This window comes from Rhinolophus sinicus, chromosome 9 (genome assembly GCF_057876585.1).
Source record: "Rhinolophus sinicus isolate RSI-liver-muscle chromosome 9, RSI-T2T, whole genome shotgun sequence".
Classification (NCBI taxonomy): Eukaryota; Metazoa; Chordata; class Mammalia; order Chiroptera; family Rhinolophidae; genus Rhinolophus; species Rhinolophus sinicus.
This window is the reverse complement of record NC_142509.1, coordinates 24,894,645-24,917,946: the sequence shown is the minus strand read 5'-3', so window position 1 is coordinate 24,917,946 and position 23,302 is coordinate 24,894,645. Positions and strand designations below refer to the sequence as shown.

The 23,302-nt window shown below is 46.8% G+C and overlaps 1 protein-coding gene across 3 annotated transcripts in view; it reads left to right on the top strand.

Annotated features, from left to right (window-relative positions):
- The first annotated feature begins 17,537 nt into the window (after nt 1-17,537).
- The window catches only part of SEZ6L (seizure related 6 homolog like), a 179,099-nt gene continuing 173,334 nt past the window's right edge, over nt 17,538-23,302 (top strand). For 2 of the 3 annotated variants that reach the window (XM_074321071.2, XM_074321070.2), the window contains exon 1: nt 18,337-18,652. In XM_074321071.2, coding sequence (XP_074177172.2) covers nt 18,559-18,652 — 94 coding nt within the window. In that variant the 5' untranslated portion in view covers nt 18,337-18,558. Of the gene's footprint in view, nt 18,653-23,302 lie in introns of all 3 variants that reach the window. The other variant, XM_074321069.2, reaches the window with a different exon arrangement.

The window sequence follows — 23,302 nt, the reverse complement described above, 5'->3', positions numbered from 1 at the left end:
ATTAAAGACGGCATAAATAAATGGGACGATAAATCACATTTATGGGTCAGAACATTTAATATTGTGAAAATGTCGGTGCTCTGCTCATTGATCCTCAGATACGGTGCAATCCCCATCCAAACCTGAGTAGGCCTTTTTGCAAAAATGTACAAGAAGATCACCTGATTCATATGGAAATGCAAAGAACCTAGAAGACCAAAAATAATGTTGAAAAATAAGAATGAAATTGGAGGACGTACACTGCTTGATTCTAAGATGCATTATAAGGACTATCAGTGTGGTATTGGCATAAAGATCAATGGAACAGAATAGAGAGTTGAGAAATAGACCCACAGGGGTATGGCCGATTGAGTTTTAATAAAGCTGTCAAGGCCATTCAACGGGGAAAGGACAATCTTTTCATTTAATGGTGCTGAAACAATCGGCTAGTCATATGCAAAAAAAAAAAAAAAAAGAAGAAGAAGAAAAAAAAGAACCTTGACTGTCATCTCAAACCATGTATAAAAAATTACTCAAAATAAATCATAGACCTAAATGTAAGAGCTAAAATGATACAACTTCCCAGAGAAAATCTTTGTGGCCTTGGACATGGCAAAGGTTATTAAAATATGACCCAAACAGCACAAACTATAAAAGAAAGTATCAAGCAGTTGGATGAAATCAATAGTTAAATAGTTTGCTCTTTAAGATACACTTATGAAAATGAAAAGGCAAACCACAAATTGGGAGAAAATATTAATCGAACATGTATCCAACAATGTTTTTTTTCTACGTATAAATAACTCTTACAACTCAAAAATTAAAAATTTCCCCCCCAAAAGAGTGAAAGATTTGACCATATACTTCACCAAAGAAGATATATAGATGACAAAAAAACACATGAAAAGAGGCCCAACATCGCTGGCTAATAAAACATTGAAAATTGAAACCACAATGAGATACCACTAGACACCCACTAGAATGGCTTAAATTAAAGAAAACAGATCACACCAAGTGTTGACAAAGCCGTTAAATGACTGGGACTCTATATATTCCACTAGCAGAGATGTAAATGGTACATACAGCCACTTTGGGAAACCATTCAGTAGTTCCTCAAGTAGTTAAATATACACCCACCATATGATATAGTCATTCCACTCCTAGGTATTTACCTAAGAGAAATGAAAACTTACATGCTCACAGTGACTTGTACTCAAATCTTTGTAGCCATTTTATTTGTCGTAGGCAAAAAGAGGCTACAATCTAAATGCCTATCAATGGGTGAGTGGGAAGACTAATGTGATATATCCACACAAGGGAACACAACTGATGTCTTGAGCCTTCTCGTCATCTAGTCTTATTTCAGCACATGTTTCCTTTACAGCACCAGACTGTAAGATTGATAGCAAAGAGTTTAAACTAAAACACTCTGAAGGTATAGTCTAAGATATTTACAAACCTACCCCAGACCTTTGCACCCTCCACACCCAGACCCCGTATCTCCATCCTGATGAAACGATCTAGTTCCATTTCCATAAAGTTATGTACTTTTATTTGTTTCAATACATCCTATCCCTCAAAGATAGGAAACAGGATTATATCTTTGCAAGATGAAAAAAAAATGCTCTTTTTCAAACCACACACAGGAATTTTGGCTTGGGAAATATGGCTTTGTTTGGATCCCTACCTTACCTTCTCTTGGTATGTCTTTTCCCTCATTTTTGATTTCCTGAGTCATGATGCTATCTCCTCCTTTTGTCTCTATTGGTGAGAGGTAGCATTGGAGCATATTATATGATAATGTGGGTTCAAAGCCTGGCTCTTACACTTACCAGCTGTGTGACCTTGGACACATTAGTTAACCTCTCTGTGCCTCAGTTGCTTTACTTGGAAAATGCAAGTAACCAGAGTGCTATCTCCTGGCGTCATTGAGTGTATGTCAGGTTCTTAGCACTGGGCCCATAATAAGTGGTCAATAAATATTTGCTATTCTTAGTACACGAAACCCGTTTCAGGTCCAGCTCACTTTATCACACTGTCTTACAATGATCAGTCTCAATAGATCATCTCCCAGGTGCAGATTGCATTTTAACACGGTCTTGTCTCAAGAAATAGATTCTAACTGGGATTTCACGCCTGATCAAATCGGGGTGGGTGTAGAGGGTCTAGGAGTGGGCATTACTATCTAAGACCAAATTACGTCCTCATTTCAATGGGCATCAGAACAACAGGGGAAGCTCATTAGAATCAGCATAGCTGAGGAACAGGCCTGAGAATCCGCCTTTTAACAACCCTCTCTCTGGACACTTCTCATTTCCAAGAAAGTTTTAGTATCTCTGCCTCTGACATGCCTATCAGAAGACAAGCTATTTTTTCACTATCTATTGCTACTACATTTTAATATTTCTTTCTCCTCCATTTTTTTACTTTTGGGGTGGGGGAGGTAAGGGAGAAATGATGCTTATAGAAACAAAACTTAATTACCTAGAAATTCTTTTTTCTTCTTATTTTGTTCTCCTCAGGACTTGCATAGATGCACTTTTATTTTTATACCTCCACAGTAAATGCATATGAAGAATTTTGTATCCTGCATCCAATTAACATTATACCATCTGTATTATTTCATCCTGCCGCGTTGTTTTTTCTCATGCCATCTCTTGCTTGCCCCTTACTTCTCTGTCCAGGTAACCATCTAATGTGCAGATGCCTGAGTCCATACTCTTGCTATCTTATTTAAATATACAGAGGGTGCCAAAAAAATGTATATACATTTTAAGAAAGGAAAAACTGTATTAAAATTGTCATACTCAATATATACCACTAATAAAAGGTGAATACAAGTCACTTTTGAATTCTGCAATTACAGGAGGTGTTCAAAGTGGTTCCCATCAGCGTCCAGACACTTCTGGTTACGGTGAACTACTGCTTGAGCAACGTTGACCAAAGTGTCCTCTTGTATACATTTTTTTGGCACCCCCGGTACAGTTACATATTTGAGTTGATTTGGGGAGCTAGATAGACCTTAGGTTTCTCTTACTGTATGGATTTTATAAGCATTCTGAAATATTTTTTTCTGAAAACTAAGTGAATAAATCAACAAAACTTTAAAAGACGGAGTGAGGCTGTGCCAATGCTTAAAGCTTCCGGTAGATCTCTACAGTGGAGAAGGTTGATTTACATTAACGAGAGTCATATTTACTGTTTTAGTCTCACCTACAATTATTGGGTGAACTGAGGTCTCCTTAGTTCATTACCACAATTAGTGCTTGTCAATAACAGGAAATGTGCCTGAGATACACAAGTGCCTGGGAGCTCCGGGCATGTCATCTCTTCGATGAGGGTAGCTCTGGCCTGCGAGGTAGAGGGCTTGGGTTTGACCCTGTGAGTTACTGTAACTTGGCTCTCTCCCTGGACCTCGGTTGTCTCATTTGTAAAAGATGGCTATTAGGCTAAAGCCATGTTTCTTTCAGCGTGCCTTGCAGACCATTTATTTCAGAATCACCTTGTGGGGACAGAGTTCCAGAGAGCAGTTTCCAGGCTCTTGACCTCCCATGGAAAAGTGCTGGCTCAGGGAGTAGATAGATGGCCATCAACTGTGACTAGTTGGCCATCAGCTGTAACCAGTTAGCCATTAGCCACTGATATAACTGCCATGGCTACGCTAGCAAGCGTGGATTGCAGCTAGCAAGTGGGGTGGGTTGGTTGGTTGGCAGAGAAGAGGACGGCAGGTTGCTCAGCCTGCTTCTTGTATCTCCAACCTAGCCACCACCGAGACTATAGTGTTATGAACCCTCCCCTACCATTCATGGCTCCGTGGGTGTTCCTTTTTGGCCTCACCATATCCTGCGTTCTTATGCAGGGAGTGGGACAGAGACCCCGCATGACACACCTATACACCAGTTAAATGCAGATGCCCGGGCCTAACCCTAGGCCCTCTGAACCCCACTCCCTGCTGGGTGGGGCCCGGGAGTCTACAAGTTTAACAAGTTTCATAGATGGATCTCATGGAATATTAAAGGTTGGGAACCACAGATCTGTGGTTAAACATCCTGTGGAGCTAATTTCCAAATTCCTCTTTGTTCTTTCTCTGGCAGGCAGGCGTTCATCCCAGCCTGCCAGGGTGGTGGTCCTCACCTACACCTGCAGGAGTTACACCAGGCTCCTGGGAGGAGACTCACTGATGCCTGGCCACTTGCTTAGCTGTTGTGTGGCCTGCCACAGGCCATGGACGGAAGCCAGAGTGACCACAGCTGGCTTGCCCCATAATAGCTCAGACTCAGGAGGCCACTCCAGCCCTGGCTGGGCCTCCAGTCTGCAGAGGGAAGACTTGGATCCGTCCAGCTTCTTGCTGCAGTCCTACAGGGATCTGTCTTGCTTCCTAGAGCCCGAGATTAAGGCTGAAATCCTCCGTGCCCAGCACAAATCAGAAACACAGTGCAGGTTTGATGAATGACAAGAGTTATGATTGAGTAGAATACCCTGGGTGGATAATATAAGGAGAGCGAAATGGGATCTTATGTACACGGCAGATAGTGGTAGAGAATAAATATTTGTTGCACAAATCTGTGCCCATCAATGAATTCAGATGCCTGGCGCATAGTAGGTATTTTAAATGCTGTTATGGTAGATGCACTTGGTAGCCTCCCCTTTTCCATATCCCTTCAGCCCTTAACATTTCTTGGTGCTGGCCCCCATTTGTTAGCATCTGTACCTCTTTGCTTTCTCTACTTCCTGCGAGCAGAGCAGGCCAGAAGTCCTGGGGAATTCGCTCACGACCCCCAGCAGTCCTGGAAACAAGGACTGATTGAAGCTGGTGTATGAAAACCGCAACTTCTTCAACCCTCAGGAGGATAACTCTGAGATGTGGGTTCCCTCCTGTGGGGACAGAGCCCCAGAAAGTAGTTTACAGGCTCTCGGCCTCACGTGGAAGGCTGCTGGCTCGGGTAGTAGATGGCCGTCAGCTGTGGCCGGTTAGCCGATTGGCCCCTAGTATAACTGCTGCGGCTAGGGAGGAGAGCCGAGGAGAGCCGAGGAAAGCGGAGGAGGGAGGAGCAGAGTCGAGGAGAGTGGAGGAGAGTCGTCAGTCCGTTGGCAGAAAAACGGACAGCAGGTCGCACGTCCGGTGAACCCAGCCTCCAGTGAGACCATAGTGGTATGACTCCCCTACCTATGGCTCCGTGGGTGTTCCTTTTTGGCCTCACCATATCCTGCGTTCTTGTGTGGGGAGCGGGAGTAGAGACCCCGCAGGCCACCGCGCGACAAATGGTGCAGCGAGCAGGGTCTCCCGCCCGACACCTCCCCTCCCGGGTCCCCAATAAGATAGAACCCCCGTTGCCCACAGTGGTCATTTGCTTGATAACACACTCTTTTTTTGAGGGGGGGAGAGGGTGTTCCTTTCCCTTCTCTCTCTCACTTCTCCACTTCACTACTTATAATATCCCAGGATCACCTCCCAAAACAACTGCTTCCATTCAAGTTCTTGCCTCAGTGCCCACTTCCGAGGGACCCCACACTAGGATGGGTGAATGACTAAATGTTTAATATATCAAGCTAAAGGGCTAAAGTGCTATATACTTAAAACCTAGTAATTCTATAAACCAACAAATGAGAAACAGAAACTCATAGACACAGACAATAGTTTAGTGGTTGCCAGAGGGTAACGGGGGCGGGGGGTGGGGGGTGGGAGATGAGGGTAAGGGGGATCAAATATATGGTGATGGAAGGAGAACTGACTCTGGGTGATGAACACACAATGGGATTTATAGATGATGTAATACAGAATTGTACACCTGAAATCTATGTAATTTTACTAACAATTGTCACCCCAATAAATTTAATTAAAAAAAAAAAATTCAAAAAAAAAAGAAAAAGAAAAAAAAAAAAAAAACCTAGTAAGACGTTGTAGGAGGTTGCTGAGTGAATAGCATTCAATAAATGGATAGCGTTCAAGGTAGGCCCTGGCAAATCTAGTACTCAAATTTCTGTACAATAATGCTTTTGGAAAGAGTGAATGAATGAATGAATGAATGATCATTAAATAGAGTCGAGAGCTAGAAGTCTATGTCCTGCTACCTAGTCAGTGTTCAATAAATGCTTTTCCTATGGATGTGAAGCAAACGAGAGACAAAACAGAAAGAGAATGGGATGGAAACAAAGAAAGGGAGAAAGGAAGGGAGGAAGGAAGGATTCTCAAGGCATGGAGACTGAAGTGGCCACGCGCTGAGCGTTCATGAAGGGATCTCCGAGACCCCACGTGGTCTGGCCCCTGCTCAGGCCCCAGCGTCCCCCTGCACTGCTCACTCCTTTTTTCATAACTCTCCACATCAGCCTCCTTTCAGCTCCTGGTCTCTACAAATGCTGTTTCCTTAGCCAGGAATGATCTCCTTCGAATGAGCTCCTGCCTACTTAGTTCCTGAGATTCTTCATGTCTCAGCTAAGAATGTGCTTCTTCAGGAAGCCGCCCCGACTTTATGTTACATGTATATAGAACCAGAATAGCTCTCATCACGTATCACCTGGGATTTCCCACTTATGTAATTAGTTATTTAATAGGGAACTCCCTCCAGTGGAATGGAAACTCTTACCCATATTCCCTGTACTCATCACAGGACCTGGCACATAGTAAGTGCTCAATAAATATTTGATAAATGACACAGGCACGGCACCTGGCCCAGTGTTAACCTCAGAACCAAGGCTTTCTTGGGCAGAGTCAGGGTTCCAGAAATTATCACACACCCCAGGCACACACATATAGTGTTCCCAGCCCCATGACACCCCAAACCAGCCAAATGGCAAAATGCACCCAAAATCTGGGGAAAGCCTCTGACAAGGCATCTTGGAATAGCTTCTGTCCCGGCCAGCGCTGTCACAGGCAGCTTAATTATGGTAATTAAAACCCACATTAAAACATGATTATAACATAAAATTGGAATTAGCCGTATAACACATCCACATTTTTTGATATGCTTATTGATTTTCCTCCCCTGTTACTCAGAGGACTACAGTAAATTCCGATACATCTTGTATACTTAAAACTGAGCCTGTAAATACTAGTGAACATTCTAATTAGCACCTGTCTTTTGTTAAGGACAGCAAAGTGGGGATGTCTGTTTTTACAGGGAGCATAATAAGGGCATTCCTGTTTCTTTTCTGGACCTTAGGTGGGGTGGGACACTCTGTCCTCATTCCTTTTTAAGAACTGTTTCGGAAAAAGATGCAAGTCCTGAAGACAACTAAGAAACGCCGAAGCAAGAGGTGGTGAGTAAACAATTAATCCAACTTGATAATTGGAGGTTTGTAGGCAAAACAGCCAATTGAATTGAATGTTCTCTTTTCTTTCTGGTGGAGTGGCTTTGAAATGAGGCAAGCTTGAGTTCGCTGAACTCTGCTATTTCCTAGCTGAGTGATCTTGAACAAGTTTTGTTTTGTCTCTCTGGGCCTGAGTTTCCTCATCTGTGAAATGGGGATAATGGCAGAGCCTATCTCATAGGGTGATTGGGAGGATTAATGAGATTACAAGTTTTTAAACATAAAGTACTACCGTAATAATTAGGAGCTGCTAGCAGCTTCGTCGTCACCACCATCACCACCACCACCACCATCTTTTTCACCATTAACCCCATCATTATTATTTCCTTGGCTCTGGTGAGTTTCGTGGTATAATGGAAACACCATACTTTGGATTGGATTCAGGTAGCCCTCCAGCCCATGCCACTCGTAAGGTATGCAACCTCAGACAAGTCTTTGTATTCTTCTCAGTTTGTTTTCTCATTTGTAAAATGAGCACAGTTTTCAAGGGGATGTTGGGGACGTGATGAGGGGTGTGGAGCGTGCCGGGCATGGGGCTAGTCCTTTGAGTAATGTTGATTCTCCATCTCCAGTATTTAGTCTTGTCCTCTGCTTTGGTCATGGTGTATCTCCGTCATGTATAGAATGTAAAATAAGAACTCTCCAGGTTTCTCATCGCCAGCCTTCACACAGTCTTTTCTGTGCTTCCTCCTACAAGGCCATGTCCCACTGTCATGCCTTAATTGCCGGAAAGTGTTTCTGTCATCTGTCTGTGTGGAAGAGGCAATAGAGCTCATCAAATAGCTTATGTGCTCCCTTGCATTTCTCAGCCTCCCTTGCAGTTAGAATGAAGACATGTGACTCTTTCTGACCAATAGACTGTGAACAGAAATACATCAGTTCTCTTTGCCAGGAAACCACATGGAGAGATAGTAAAACTACAGGATTGAAGGGACCTAAATCATCTTGTCACTGCAGGGAAGATAGCTGTCCTAGAAATTAGCTGAATCCCTATGAGACTTTTGTGAATGAAAAATAAATAGTTGTTGCATTAAGCCACTGAAGTTTTAAAGTTTCTTTGTTACAGCAGCATAACCTAACCTATACTGATTAATACAGTGATTGGTCTCTGCAATCAAGTCCACTTTTTTGTTTGTGTCTCTTGCTCTGAATGCACTACTGGCTTATTGGCTATTAGCCATTCTCAGACTGACGGGTCTTCTTCCAAAATAGATTTTGGGTAGACTGGAGGGAAACTAGGACTTCTGAGTCCAGAGATTTGCCGTGATGCTCATGCCCCTTTATGCAAATTGCCATTTGTCCATCACTGTTCAGATGGCTCAGAAGGCTGGAGGGAAGAAACCTGGAAAACCCAAAAACATCAGGGTATTTGCATGGTTCAATTGCAGCTACATATTGGGATGCCCAATGGAATTAATTACGTCAAATGCCATGGGCATCTGTTGTTTTCCCCTGACCAGAATCCACACCCAACTTTATTTTATATCAGCACCTTACTTTTGTTTTTGAGAACCACTCATTGGATGCAAGCCTTGTGGGCTTGTCAACCAAAAGACTCCACCCTTCTCTGCCCAAGAGATGGGCATGTGACCCAACCTGGGTAGTGATTCACATCGAGTGCAGCCTCTTTAAGGAATTGGGAGGATCTCTGCTTCCTAGATCCCTAAACCTCTTGTGGTGCCGTCCTCATGTCTGCTTTTCCAATTCTTCTTTGGTCTGTGAAATACACCTATCCTTCCGATGAACCCCCGGCCCCCAAATTTTCCAGTTGAATTTAGCCAGCATCAGCTCCTTTTCATCAAAGGGTCCTAAGTAATATATGGTCATGAATTCCATCCAATATTGACAATTCTCCTATCATTTGCTGGGTGCCATGCTGGATTCTATTGCCCTATTATTCTAAGTGTGCAATGAATTTTAGGATTGATGGACTAAAAAAAAAAAAAAATACCTCAGAGGTTAAGTAAAATGCGGAGTCATTTATTCATTCAACAGATGTACTGGGAGTGCCAATTATGGGCAAATTCTAGATGCTGGGGATACAGGAGTGAACGAAACAGATCCAAATCTCCGCCTTCGTGAGACTGACATTCTAGTTGGAGGAGGCAGACATAAATAACACAAATAATAAAAATATAGAGTAGTGAGGTGCCCAGAAGGGCTGTGGGGAGAAATATAGCAAAATAGGAAGATATGGAGCCCATGGTATAAAGAGGGCAGAGTGAAGAGAGGTTGTCATTTTAAACCCTTGGTCAGGGAAGACCTCACTGAGATTTCAGCAAAACTTAGAAAATAGAGGTATATATTCTCTTGTCTCAAATTCCATTTTGCAGGTGACTGGGTTTATAGCGATGTTGTGGGGACTGAACCTGATACTTAAAAAGTACACAATAAACATCAGCAGGAAAACAAGTGTGAAGGAGCCCCTAGAATGCCAAGTCGGCCTTGAGTTTGTGGGGAGTGCCAGCACTCACCCTCCTACACTGAACTGTCACCCTGGGGCTGCTGCATCCCTGAGACCCCAGGCAATACCCCTTCTCCTTCAGGCCCTGGAAAGTGCTGAGGCTGTGACCTCACAGGGTGGTTTGTAGTCACCAGACCCCCACTCCCTCAGACTAGGCCATCTCAGCTGCTGTCTGGTTCTGCTACAAGAGGAAAAGTGGAAAAAGAAGAGAGGGTGAGAGACAGAGAGAGAGGGAGAGAGAAGGGAGACAGAGACACAGACACAGAGAGAAACAGAAAGATGACAGAGAGAGAAAGACAGAGTGGGAAGAGAGAAGGAGAACAGAAAATAGGACACAGAATGGGGGGGACATTAGTAACTCAGCTCAAGTGAGGCAGATGGAATTCCTCTGCAGTGGGTTTTCTCCCAGGTGGACAGGGAACCTCTCACACCTCCAGGGTTGTACCTCCCCACCTACATTCGAGAAATGCTCAAGGACGTAGGCTCTAGACAGACGTGGACCTGGGCTCCAAGCCTGTCCCTGCCATTGCCTGGACATGTGAACATGGGCAATCTCACCACTCTCTGAGTCTCAGTTTCACGGTGCCAACTTCCTAAAGTGGGGGCTATGATGCGATGCACAGAAAACACCAAGTCACATGGAGCCATGGTTAAGACCCTGAATGGAGACCTTGAGCCCAGTGGCTCTCCACCCTCGGCTCTACCCTTGGGTCACCCAGGACACTTTAAAGAATACAGATGCCTGGGCTCAATCCCAGAGAGAGCATCTGATGTAACTAACGTGGGGTGCAGCCTGGGTATCGAAATTTCTAGAAGCTCTTGGTGATTCTAAGGTGCACCCAAGGTTGAGAAGCACTGCTTTGGCCCAGGGCTTTGATTACACACACACACAAACACACACACACACACACACACATTTATTCCCAAAGAATGAGATACAATCAGGTTTCGTGCCTTTAGGCAGCCTCCCAGACCATCTGATATTTTTTCTAGTTTGGCTCGACAAGCATTTATTGAGCATTCGCTGTGTTCCTGGCACACTTGTTAGACACTGAATAAAGCATGGGTGACCATAGCATGGATAAATGCTATGCTTGAGGAGCCCATGGGAGCAGGGAGGAAAGGAATATCACACTGGTTGGGGCATGGGTGGGGAAGGAAGGGGGTTGCAGAGTCACACCTAAACTTCATGTTGAAAAAATGAACAGCCGGTGGGCTGGCAGAGACAGGGAAGCAAGAAGTGTAGCCCAGGTGGCCAGAACAGCATGAGCAAAGGTCTGGAGGTGTGAGACATTAAGGGTGGGAGGGACTACACGGCAAGAGGACAGGAACAGGAGAGGAAGTCAGATAGTAAAGATCTTACAGTCAAGCTGAGACCCCTGCCAGTTAGAGGCACTGGGGAGCCACCGGAGGCTTTAGATGAAGAGGCAGCCTTTTCCTGTGCATAAGAATTCAGGGTGATGTGGCTGCTGTTGAGTGCTGGGGGGCTTGGGGGGGGGGGAGCATCCAGAAAAGGAAAAACCTTTGTTTGGCAATTTTCCCTCAAGCAATTTTATTCCATTCCCTTCCATCATCTAGAAACCTGAAGTTAACAGGAGAATATCACTGCCATGGTAACAGTAAGAGAAACAAACAATGCACACATTGTATAAAATTGTCCATAAAGGCTGTTTATTTTCCATACCATTATTTTAATAGGTGGGGATGGCAGTGATGAGATGGAAAACAGCAGGCTTTAATGGTGCCACGAACGTCGCCTTTTCTCGAAATGACTTCAAATGCTCACAGACATTCAGACATTGGTACTTAGATCATGTCCCTGGCTGGGGACTCCCGCTGGGTTAGCATCTCACTGCTAGGAAGCCGTCACCTGTGCCCAATCGGGAAGGCAGTGTGTTCCAATGGTTGGAAACTTGAGCTGGAGGTCAGACGGCCCTGGGTTTGAGTCCCAGTTCTGTCACACCTACTGATTGGTGACTGTTGGCAAATGTCATCACCCCTCTGTGTTAACACATCTGTAGAGTAGGGATTCATTCATTCATTCATTCTTTCAATATTAAATAAGACTTCATCGAAAACCTCCTTTGTGCTAAAAAAGACCCCTGCATTCATGAGCTTAGAATCTAGTGGGAAAACACAGATAATACTGTACACCTGCAAACGCATAAGTAAATTATTTTTAAAAAAAGATAATTTTAGATAGTGATACTTGCTAGGACGTATTTAAACCTTAGGGCGTTCTCTCTGAGAGGTGCCCTTCTAGCTGACCACAAAAGAATGACACACAGCCAGCTGTGTATCTATCAGAAGGAAAGACCTTTCAGGCAGGGGGACAGTAAGATCCAAGGCTTGAGAGGCAGGCCTGAGCTGGGAATGCTTGCAGCTGGAGCTTCATAAAAGGGAACACAACATAAGATCAGAGAGGAAAGAGGGGCTGGATTTGGAGGGCCCTATAGGCCAGGGTAGGAGTGTGGATGACAATACAGCCTCCAAGAGTGGTTGTGAGGATTAAATGAGACATCAAACGGTAAACTCTTAAGCAGCTGCTTTAAAATACCAGCTTTTCTTCTCACCAGGATAGCTGTAGTACCCATCATCTCTTGGGTGTGGAAGCTAACGCTATGGAATGATGGGATTTCAGAAGCGGGAGGGCTTTAAGAGATCTAATTCTATTATGGTTTTTCTAATGATCTTCCTTTTTCATATGGGTGGATTAAAAATCAGAGAGGGCAAGGGACATCACACAGGAGTTAGTGGGGAAGCCTCCGGGCTCTGTGACTTCTACCCACTGTCCCTGGGCTCCTGAACACAAGCCCATCCGTGATCTCCAAGGGGAAACGCCTTGGCCTCCGTTCCTGCTGATACCGGCTGGGGCTTCCTCCTGGGAAACAGTGTGGGGGTAATGGGAAAACACAGACCCCCTGAGCCTCAGAGGGACCTTAGATATTAATGTCCTCTTCTCCACGTCCTCCTCTGTCCTCCTGGGGACAATGGCTGGGCTCTGGCTGGGAAGCTGGGAGACGGGACAGGATATCAGTCAGCAGGGACCCGACACAGCCTGGCCTTTTCAGTATTCCATATTGAAGAGATTGATGAGGTTGGAGAGGAGGGAGAAGGGTACTGGATGTTTCTGCAATTGAACAAGACAACGCTGCCTCGGTTAATTTCAAGTGAGGCGAGTCGCATGAAAAATGGGTTAGATTGGCCCAGTCCCTGATGGGCTTGGGAGTTTTACTTATTCTGTACCCTTAACCCCAGCTGGACTTTCTTCTGGGTCTAAACATGCATAAATACATTTAATAAACCGTACTAGAGAAGAGCTTCTTATGGCCTTTGGCCTGTGTTTTTCTCTTACAATCTGTAGAATACAGGAAAATTGCTCCCTTTTATTGAGCACCTACTACAGGATGGGCATTTAGTTCAGTACTAAACGTGCATCTCTTCTCTTACCACTCGAAGAACCCTAGAAAGTAGTTACTAATATCTCTCACTTCGTACAGATAAGAAAACTGAGGTTTAAAGGTGGCACATGTAGGTGGGAGCTCTGACTCATACTCAGGCATGACTGACTCCAGAAAACCTACTGGTTCCAAAGGACACGGGCACTCAGGAATGAAGTCACCAAACACGCAAGTCTTAGAAGAGCCTATGTGTTCTTTGCAGACATAGACTGTTTTTTGTGGTCCAAAAAAATGTGGGTGTCACCATTTATAATGCCAACAGAGTATATAAATACACACGGTATCTTTAATTGATTTTTTTTTTTTTTGTCCTCTTTGAGGCCTAAAAACATAAACCCAGGAAAATCTCCCGCCTGGGTTTGTGGGCACTTGACAGTGAGGTCCCGTCAGATCCTATGTGTTTGTGCCTCTCTTTCAGCCTCCTTTGCGTTTCTGACAGGGCTTTGGCTCTCCCTCTCATCTGGCCAGACAAGCCTCTGCAGAATGCAAATCCATCATGCAGGCTCACTTTGTATTCTGTAAACTTTCAATTTGAAAATAAAGGCATTGTCTCCCTGTCAATCTCTGCTGTGCATGGCCATTTCTCAAGAGCCAGGGCAGGTGGTACGGAGAGACCGAGCATTTCCAAGGAAACCAAAGAGGCATAATTGCTTCTTTCCAGGTAATGTGCACACACTGGATGGGGGTGGCTGTGTCACAGTTGATCATTCCCTCGTTAGCATCTGGCCAGAGTGATGGGAGGACCTCGGGCTTCTTACATGGGGCTACACAGGTTTGTCTTCAAGTTATGAAGACCAGGTGGAAAACACACGATGAGACGCTGGTTGAATGTTCTGCCTCCTCTTCAAAGACCCAGGGTGGATTTCTTGTGGGCTATGCTATTGCTGGGACATTTTTTTCTTTGTTTTTATAACTCTCTCCCTCTCTGTCAAGGTGTCTCCTTTTTATTTCATTTTTATCCCATGACAAAAGATGGTTTCCCTCTCTTTTTCTTTCCCCCTTGACAAAGACCTTCCCAACACCAGATGTCCCTGGGGGAGAAGCGTGGTGTTGGCTTTGGGTGGGGCAGGAGTGGGAATAAGAATGGAAACCTCTAATGTTGTATGTTGGTAGAGTAATCACTGAAGGCAGACTTCCTGGTGAGCTCACAGTAGGAGCCCCTGGTTAATTATGATCTGTGTCGGCAGCAATGACATCACAGAAACATGGTGACAATGGCTACCACTTATTGCCACAACCCTGTCTCAGCCCCAGAGCCTTGCGCATGCTGTGTCTTCTTCCTAGAATGTGCTCTTTCCCCGTTTTTCACCTGGTTACCTCCTTCTCACCATTCACTTCTCTGCTTCAATGTCTTCTAGTCTGGGAGGCCATCCCCAATCACTCAAAAAAAAAAAAAAAAAAAAAACTTGCCTCCTTTACTCTCAACACATCCTGTGTTATTTTCCTCCTAGAACCTAAAGCCCTTTGAAATTCTTATTCATTAAAAGATGTGCTGTCTGTCTCTCACTGGCACAAGGTAAGCTCCAACGAGCAGGGACTTTGTCTGTCTTGCTCATCTGTATATCCCCTATGCCTAGAACAGGGCCTGGCACATTGCAAGTGCTCAAAGAATATGTGTTGAAAGGATGGATGGATGGCTGCTTGGATGGATGGATGAACAGATGGATGGAGAGTTTATTATATGCGACAAACACTATTCTAAATGCTTTATAATTGTCTCATTTAATCTAAATGACAGCCTTTCATTGAAACTGTTTCAGAGAGGTTAAGTCAGCTGTTCAAGGTCACACAGCTGTTAGTAGGAGAGAAACAATTCCAATTCAGGCCTGTCAGGTTTCAAAGTCTGCTTTTAATCACTCTGCTATACTGCTTCCCTTGCCACAGAACATTAATCTTAGAAAAAGGTTTGGGCATTCATGTTGCCAGACTTCACGAGACTGTCATCTCTAGAGAGCAAGAGAGTGTGGCACCTAGTAACTACTTGATAAGATACTTGAACAATATGTGTAGATAGATGGGATAGAGGGATGAGTGTGTGGGTGGGTGAATGGATGGATGGGTGGGTGGGTGGATGGATGGATGGATGGATGGATGGATGGATGGGGAAACAGAGTCCTAGAGAGCCTGGTGACAGCAAGTCAGCAGAGGACAGGACTCCTATCCCAGTGTTTTCTCTCTCACAACACCAAACTTCTGAGAATGAAACGAAGTGTTTTCCTTACAATCTGAACTGGGCTAAGTGCGTTAGCTCACCAGCTCATGGGATTCTCTCTATAGCCCGATGAAATAAGGGCTATTGTAACCCCACATGTCACAGGGGAGTTATCCATTTGTGTCAATCACCCCACATGATAAGTGTTATTTTTGTATCTACCCTTCAGAAGAGGAAAACAAGGCTCAGAAAGGTTAAATAACTTGCCCTTCTTACCCAACAGAAAAAGGTGAGGTCAGGATCTAACCCTTTGTCTCCACTAGACTGATTTTAACTGAGCTGATTGATCAAGTGGCAACATATAAAGTAGACAGAGTTGTGGGCACACATCATCTTCTCTGCAGAGAAGGTGGTATTTTCTCCCCAGGCAGCTCTGGGTAGCAGGAAGACCACCCAGACACCAGAATCCAGGCCAGAGGTGCCCTGTGGTAATAGAGAGAGTACAAGCCTGGACAAAAGGTAGACCAAGTGTATGATATTGAGCAAGTCCCTTTGCCTCCCTGAACCTCAGTTTCCTCATCTGTAATATGGGTATCAAAATTGTGATGGGAAAGATTTTTTATCTATGGGCTGCTCTGGTCCTTTGAAGAATTTTATTCCTATTTCTTCTTGCAAAAAAAAAAAGAAGAAGAAGAAGAAGAAGAAGAAGTATTAATATTGCCCCTAGAGGATCCCCTTACATTCCCACCGTCACGATTTCAGATTGCCAGATCTGTGTCCCATTCTCTCAGGACTTTTCCCTGTGCCTTGTTTCAGCTGGCAAAAGGAATGCGTACATCCTTGCCTGTGCATCCAATGGGCTGATGGTTTATGGTGACATTTCTTCCACACATGCCACCTGCAGACAAGCAATGGTCTTCTCGAGGCTCAATACCTTTACCTGAAGGAGTGATTCTGATGATGGACTTTCAGTCTTTGTGGCTTACTGCTAACAAACAGGTGTTGACGTGCCAAGGGCCATCCACTGAATTATAGAATAGGGGCAGCCATCAAATTTCTGGGAAGCAGTGTGTTGAGGTGGAATGGGTTCTAACTCTAGACTCAGACTTGGCATTGAATCGACTTTGCCCTACCACTTCCGGGTCAAGTGACCTCAGCCAGGTTGGGACCTTCTCTAGGGCTTACATGGAAACAAGCACACTCCACTGTCAGGATCATTATGAAACTGACATGAGCAGCCACAAACTATGTGGTACACTGTAGATGCACCTGGCTACCAGTAGATGCACTGGTTGCTTTGCCTCCAGTGTAGAGCTGGGCACGTGTGGAGAGTGAGTGTTTTTCTCTCACTCACTTTCTCCCTTTTCCTTTGCTTCCATCTTCCTTGCTTATTTATGTTTCCATTTATGTTTCCATTCAACAAGTGTGATTGTGTGCCTACTGCATGCTAGCCCGGCGCAGCCCTGGGTGTTTGGTGACGAGGAAGGCAGGCAAGGCCACTCTGTACAGAGCTCCCAGCCTAACACAGCAAAGCAAGGGGTGGCTTCACCTTCCCCAACGGAGAAATCAGCTCTCATGCCTCTCATGCCCCCTCTTTATAAAAACCAACCCACTGTACTGCCAGGAATGGAAACTTCTTGCAGCCCAAGAGTGGGTTTTACTGGGGGCTCTCTGTCCCCCAGAAACTAATACAAGTCTGGATCTGTAGTGAGTACCCTGTAAAAGAGCATTGAATGAGTGAGTGAATGGGGAGCTTTGAGTGGGGGTGGGGTCTTTTGATCCCCCAGGGCCAGAGTGCTCCCTCTCCCTGTCTGTCCTCCCCCACCCAGTACTCAGCTCCCCCACCCATTCTTTATCGGGACTCCTAGCTCCACCACTCTGCTAAAGACATATTCCTTTCGCTGCTGCCTGCAACCTTCTCTCCATCTGCTCTCTCTGCTTGCTCAGGCAAGGTGGAGTGGGGGTAGGGAGAGGAAGGGCTTCTGACGGAGGGGAGAACCCCGGGGAGCTGGCTGGGTTTGCAAAGGTAATCCACACTGTCAGTCTCCAAGCCGGTCCCCATCTAGTCCTTGGCCAATGCCTGTCCCCAAGCATCTGCCTATCTCCTGGCCGCCCTCCGCCCCCCACCTCCATTTGTGGAGAAAAGACAAGTTGCTGAGAATCAGGGCTGGGCACACAGAGCAGAGGAGGGTGGGCCTTGAACGCCAGCTCCGATGAGGGAAGTGGGTGTAGAAGGGATAAGGGGCTAGCTTAGCTGAGAGGAAGTCTTGGCTGGCTCTGGTGCCCTGCTGAGGACGCGGATGTGAAAGACGAAGCTCACATTAGAACATGGAGACATTTTAACTGACAGTCTCTGGTTGGGCTTCAGAGGGATACAGAGTCCTCAAGTCGTGGATGCAGAATTTTGGGGCCATTTGTATTATTCCAGGGAGACCGGCATCTCTCATGGGATGCATAGAATTTGAGACTTTCTAGGTTACAGGGACTCACTTTGGAAACACGGGAGGGCTGGCAGGGAAGAGGGCTGGTTAGGGCCCAAAGGGCCTGGGAGGATTGAAGCACGGCTGAGAGAACGGGACTTGGGATCCATCTGGAAGCCTGGGCGACGATAAGCGTTAGGCTGCTCACAGGCTGGAGGATGAGCTAGATGTTGAGGCCTCCATCTCACCGTCTGGAAAATGGTCAGGACTCGCTCCAGGCTCGCCTCGCCAGCGCAGGGCTGCGGTGAGCATCCGCCAAGAGGCAACGCTCGGCCCCCAGGACGCAGCGGGAATTGGCGTTAAACTTTGCAGGGCCGGCGGGCCGGCGGCCAGAGGAGGAGGCGAGCACCCGGGGCGCAGCAGCCCCTCTCGCTCGCTGCCCGCCCGCCCCCTCCCTCCCTCCCCTGCACTCGCTCGGCACAGACTCGGCCCCAGTCCCCTCCCTCCTCCCGCTCGCTCTACGCTCGCTCGCTCGCTCGCCGGCTCCTCCTCACTCGCCCGCCCGCGCCCAGCACAGCTCGGCCAGAGAGATCGCGGGGCTGAGCGCGCGTCCGCCCGGGGGCTCCGGCTGCTGCCCTGGTCCGCAGCCCCCTCCCTCGCTCCCGCCTTCCCTGCCTCGCTCGCTGCCTCCCTCCCTCTCTCCTTGCCCCGCTCCCGTGCTGTCCGCCCGCCCGGCAGGCAGCCCGCGGCTCCGCGTCCCCAGCAGCATCCACGATGCCCGTGGCCCGGCCGCCCGCCGCGGGACTCGGCGGGATCTCGCTGCTCCTTGCTCTGCTCCTCGGGACCCCGGCGGCCGCTCTGGCGGGAGGTAAGCGCCTGGAGAGGCGGGGCGGGGGAGGGGGCAAAGTTGCAGCGAGCGCGGGGCGGCTGGGGCTGGTGGCTGACCCGGGCCATTCACGCACCACCTGCCCGGACAGGGAGCGGGGTGGGGGGACGGCTGCCCAAATTCGGGGCTAAGACCTGCGTCCCCTTGGCCCGGGCTGATGGGAGTGTGGAGGCGGGGATGTGTCTGATGTACTCCGGCGCTTCTCTGATTCGGTTGCGGGCTCCCTTTCGGTCTTTCCCGCTGTGGGGCTGACTCCCCTTTGCAGCCCCAGAGAATCTCCTTGGAGTGGGGTAGCCTCCAAACCCCAGATTCCCAGAGCTCTCTGCAACAGCACTCGGGGCTGGGTGCCAGATAATTCTCACCCTTTCGGGGAAAGGAAGACAGGGGGGACAGCTGACCCGCCCTGCAACTGAAGATTAGACTCAAGCAGTGCGTTAGGGTGGGGGTTGGGGGGTTCCTAATGCCGCTCCCTCCCACTCTAGGACACCTTGCTCCTTTTAGTTCAGGCTGCCTCAAGGGACCGGGTTTCAGAACACATCCCAACCAAGTGTCTGGAAGCCGAACTTGGGTGTGGCTTTCGCCTGCAGGCCAGCTGAGGGGGCTCAGCGTTCTCAGAACTTGGCAGGGGTGGGGTGGAGTGGGGTGGGGGAGAGGAGATGTTAGGTCACGGTCAGGAACCTGAGCGAACCCATTTCTTTCTCTCCCTGACAACCTAGTGTCTTTTAACACTATTATGAATTGGGGGGGGGGGTACTTTCATCTACCACGTGCTTGCCAGTTGGGAAGGGGGATCCAAGTTTAGAGGAGAATGGCGGCTCCTCCTTCCCAGACCTGGAGCCACACCCTCTTTTCCACCCCTCTGAGGTCCCCCAGGAAAAGTTGGGGAGGGGTTTGACATGGAGAAAGGAGTACATCACCTAACTCACCCAAAGCTAAACCCCATGAGCTTCGAGGGTTTGATCAGCCACTAGAAGACCCAAGAGGGGAGAGGAGCGCTGTTAGACCACCCGACTCGCCTTCTGAAAGGTCCAACTGCCTTTTCCAGAAACCCTCTCCTCACGTGGGAAAAAGCAGGCAGTGGCAGGGACTTCCCAGGCTGAAAACAGTCGGAGAGTGCACTCTCTGTCCATCTGGAGCTCTGTCTCTCGTTTGAACTGTCTTGACCTGGAGTTAGGGAACAGTGCCCCTTTTCCCCGGGATTTCTGGACCCCTGGTGCGCATACACCTGCTTTCAGCACTAAAGGCTGCGGACAGCTCTCAGCTCCGAGGGGCCTAGCCCTGGGTCCTTTTCCCTTCAACTGTTCCCCATGGCCTGGAGTGCCCTCCACAGCATAAATCAGGTATTTAGTCCCCCACCCCTTTCTATTTAAACGTGGAGCCTGGAATGCAGAGAAAAGGAAATAATTCATCACCTTTTGTTTAACAAAGAATGTCATTAAAGAATCCCCCACTTATGAGGCAATAATATTCACAATTTACACCAGGTCTGGACAATTTCTCTGGGAAAGATGGGGGAAGAGAATTGATTTAAATAAATCGTTTCCACCACAGCATACCCTTTCTTAATTAGCTGTCTTTTACCAACGATGGCTTGGTGGCCTTGAGCAGAGTTCAGATCTCCCTTTCTCACCCCTCTTTTCAATCTGTGTTGTGACTAATACACACACAAAAAAGAACGTAAAGCTAGCCAGTGGCTTGCTGACTTTTCTAAAGTGATTCTAGCCTCTGAGGATCACACTCTCCAATAAATCACCCTCCGGGAAAAGTGTCTTAATGGCACATATTAAATTGTCATCCACGACAAGGATTTCATATCCTCCTTCGTTCACTGGCTTCAAACAAAATGTGTGAATGTTTTAATTTTTAAGACATTTTATATTATTTTGCCAACGGCTCCACACTATGGCTAGCCAGCGTATATTTTTAATTAATTTCAGGCCACTGCCAAATTAAAGTCAACCAATGTATTACTTCAGAAGGCTCATTAACAACTGTGCTGTTCTGACTCTGAGACTCTCTGAGTCATCGGGAGGGAGTAAGGGTAGCCAATGAGCTTTGCCAATTCTGATGGTGCATTTGGAAACAATTGACCTTCCACAGTAAATTCTATTTTTAACGTGGAGCCCAACTTCCACTAATCGTCAGATGGAGAACTGTTCCTCCAGTTCTGTGTTGTAAGCTAGCCCTTCTGTTTTGTAAATACTTGAAAGGGACTTGTTGCTACATTCTTATGCAGGTCACGTGACTCTCTGGGCCATTTTGCTGTAAGGCATGAATAAGTATAAAGTGTAACTTGTTTTTGAAGAGGCTTCTTATTGTCTAAGATATGCACATGGGGAATAATTGTAACTACGCGCTAAGACTGCAGAGGCTGAGTGTAATTTCTTTTCTCTTTCTCTTGAATTAATAAAGCAAATTCAATAGTGCTCAATATAACTCAAATTTGCTGCTTCCTCTAGTCTCTAACGTGCGTTGTTGTTAGATTCACTTAAAGACCATTTTCATTTTGGATCAGCATTCTTTTCCATGGGGTTTTGGCCGCCCCTGCCAGGGGCCACCTAATCCAAGCTTGAAGGATTCTTCTTGTGTTTCCAGGGCTCAGTGAGAGATTAGGAAAATACCATTGCATTCCTTTCCTCTGTCTTCCAAGGTAAAAGGATGTTTCTTGCTCAAAGTGGCTTGTTTTCTGGGTGTGCTCACACGTTCATTCCTGCTATTCAAAAAGCTATTCAAAAGGGCTCAGTTTACGGGTCCTCATATTTGGTCCACAATTTTTGCAGCTCGCTAGTGGTGCAGACCTCCACTAGAGGCGCTCAACGCTATATAGTCGGTGATGGAAGGCAAAAGAGGCGAATTCTGACCTCTGGAACTACCAGGTGTGTGCAATACCAAAGGTCAGCAGAACTGATTTCTCATCAGCTTGGAGATGGCCTCGCCGTCACCTCTACCTTTCCTTTTTCTGCTTACCGCCTTTGATGCCTATGTCTCAGAGAGAAAGTATTGATGACACTTGATATGTGCAGTGAAAAAGAAGAGGCAAAAGCGGAAAGAAGACAGGAGAATGCTTCAAGAAAGGCAACATTGGAATACAGAGTCCACCTGCCCTTTTTATACCAGTTCATGATTTCCTTCATGGAGCCAAATTGCAAAATACCAAAGAGGCCAGGCGGCAAGGCTTTTCTGGAGGAGTTGGGCTAAGCTGGGCACTGGAATTAGATCTATAGAGTCGTGGTAAAGAAGTAATGTGGTTTGGGAAGCAGAATGATCTCAGTCCAGGTGCAGCTTCCTGGTTTCTGAATGTGTGACCTTCAGCAGGATTATCTTCTCTGAACCATCTGTGGAAGGGGGTGGGGGGGGGTGGGGGGGGTGATTTGATGGTCCCAGCCTGGAAGGAAGATTGCATTGATTATAACACTTGTAAAGTGCCTAGCACATAGTAGGTGCTCAAGTAATGTTTACTCCCTTTTCTTTCCGGCTTTCCAAAAATCAAAGTGCCCCTATTCGTAGGTGCCACGAAAGCACATTCCTGATGTCAGGTTGGTGTGAAGGAGACGTTGCCATAAATATCCAGATAATTTACGCCCAAGGAGAAGGAATAGAGGCGGGATAAATGAGTAGCTCTAGTTATCTCTATGCTGGCTGTGGCACGTGAGCATGTTTCATCACTTGATACAGAGTCCTTTCCTTTCCAAATTCTCGTCCTGTATTTCTTTGAACCTCAATATTACCGTCAGGAAGCAGAGTTCGTGGAACCAGAGATGTAGGATGGCAGGTTAATGGTTGGAAAGAAGAGATAAAAAGAGAGTCTTCTGGAAAAAGCCATCTACCCATTCATTCATGTATTAAACATGTACTGAGCACTTTCTATGCATGTAGCAGGCTGTGTGTTGGGTGCTGGAGACACAGAGTAATATGATGACGTCCCCACACCGATAATGGCAGCACAGTGAAAGGCCAGCAGCCAGTAAACCACCCGCGTCCATGCTGTGTAATATGTGCTTGGGAGGGGGGGTATCAGAGTGCTAGGAGATCCCACAGGTGGATATGTTTGATTCTGGCCAGAAGTAGTTAGGGAAGGCTTCCCTGTGCAGGTAGCATTTGAGCTGGCCCTGAAGGGATGTGACAGAGCCCAGCAGCTGGAGGGAAGATTTCTACAGCTTATGAAGGTCCTGAAGAAGGCTTCACTTTCAGAAGGTATCACGCACCAGTGGAGAGAGGGGAACAGAAATGAGTGGGAGGGGAAGGTAGACAGGCACACATGCTCACACACGAGAAAGACAATCAGACTTGTCCATTCTCCTTGAACTTCCCTGGCCTTCGTGGGCTCAGAGCTGAAACAAAGGCCTGCGAGCCGCGGTGTTCACTCTTGCCCACTAGAGGTTGTGATGACACCGAAGGAATCCTCTCCGAAGACAACCAGGCCCGGCAGCTAAGTACAGGCAGCAGTGCACAGCCCAGGGAAAACACTGCTTTACTGGATTTGCATAGTTGCATCCTCTGGTTACGGTGGGTCCTCAGAAGCAGCCCTTGGTGATGATGAAGGTGGGGGTGTGGAGACAGAACAGGGATGCTTTTAGGGGTGGGTGATGAGACTGGAGGTCAGTGGACCCACATGACATAATTTACAGTTGA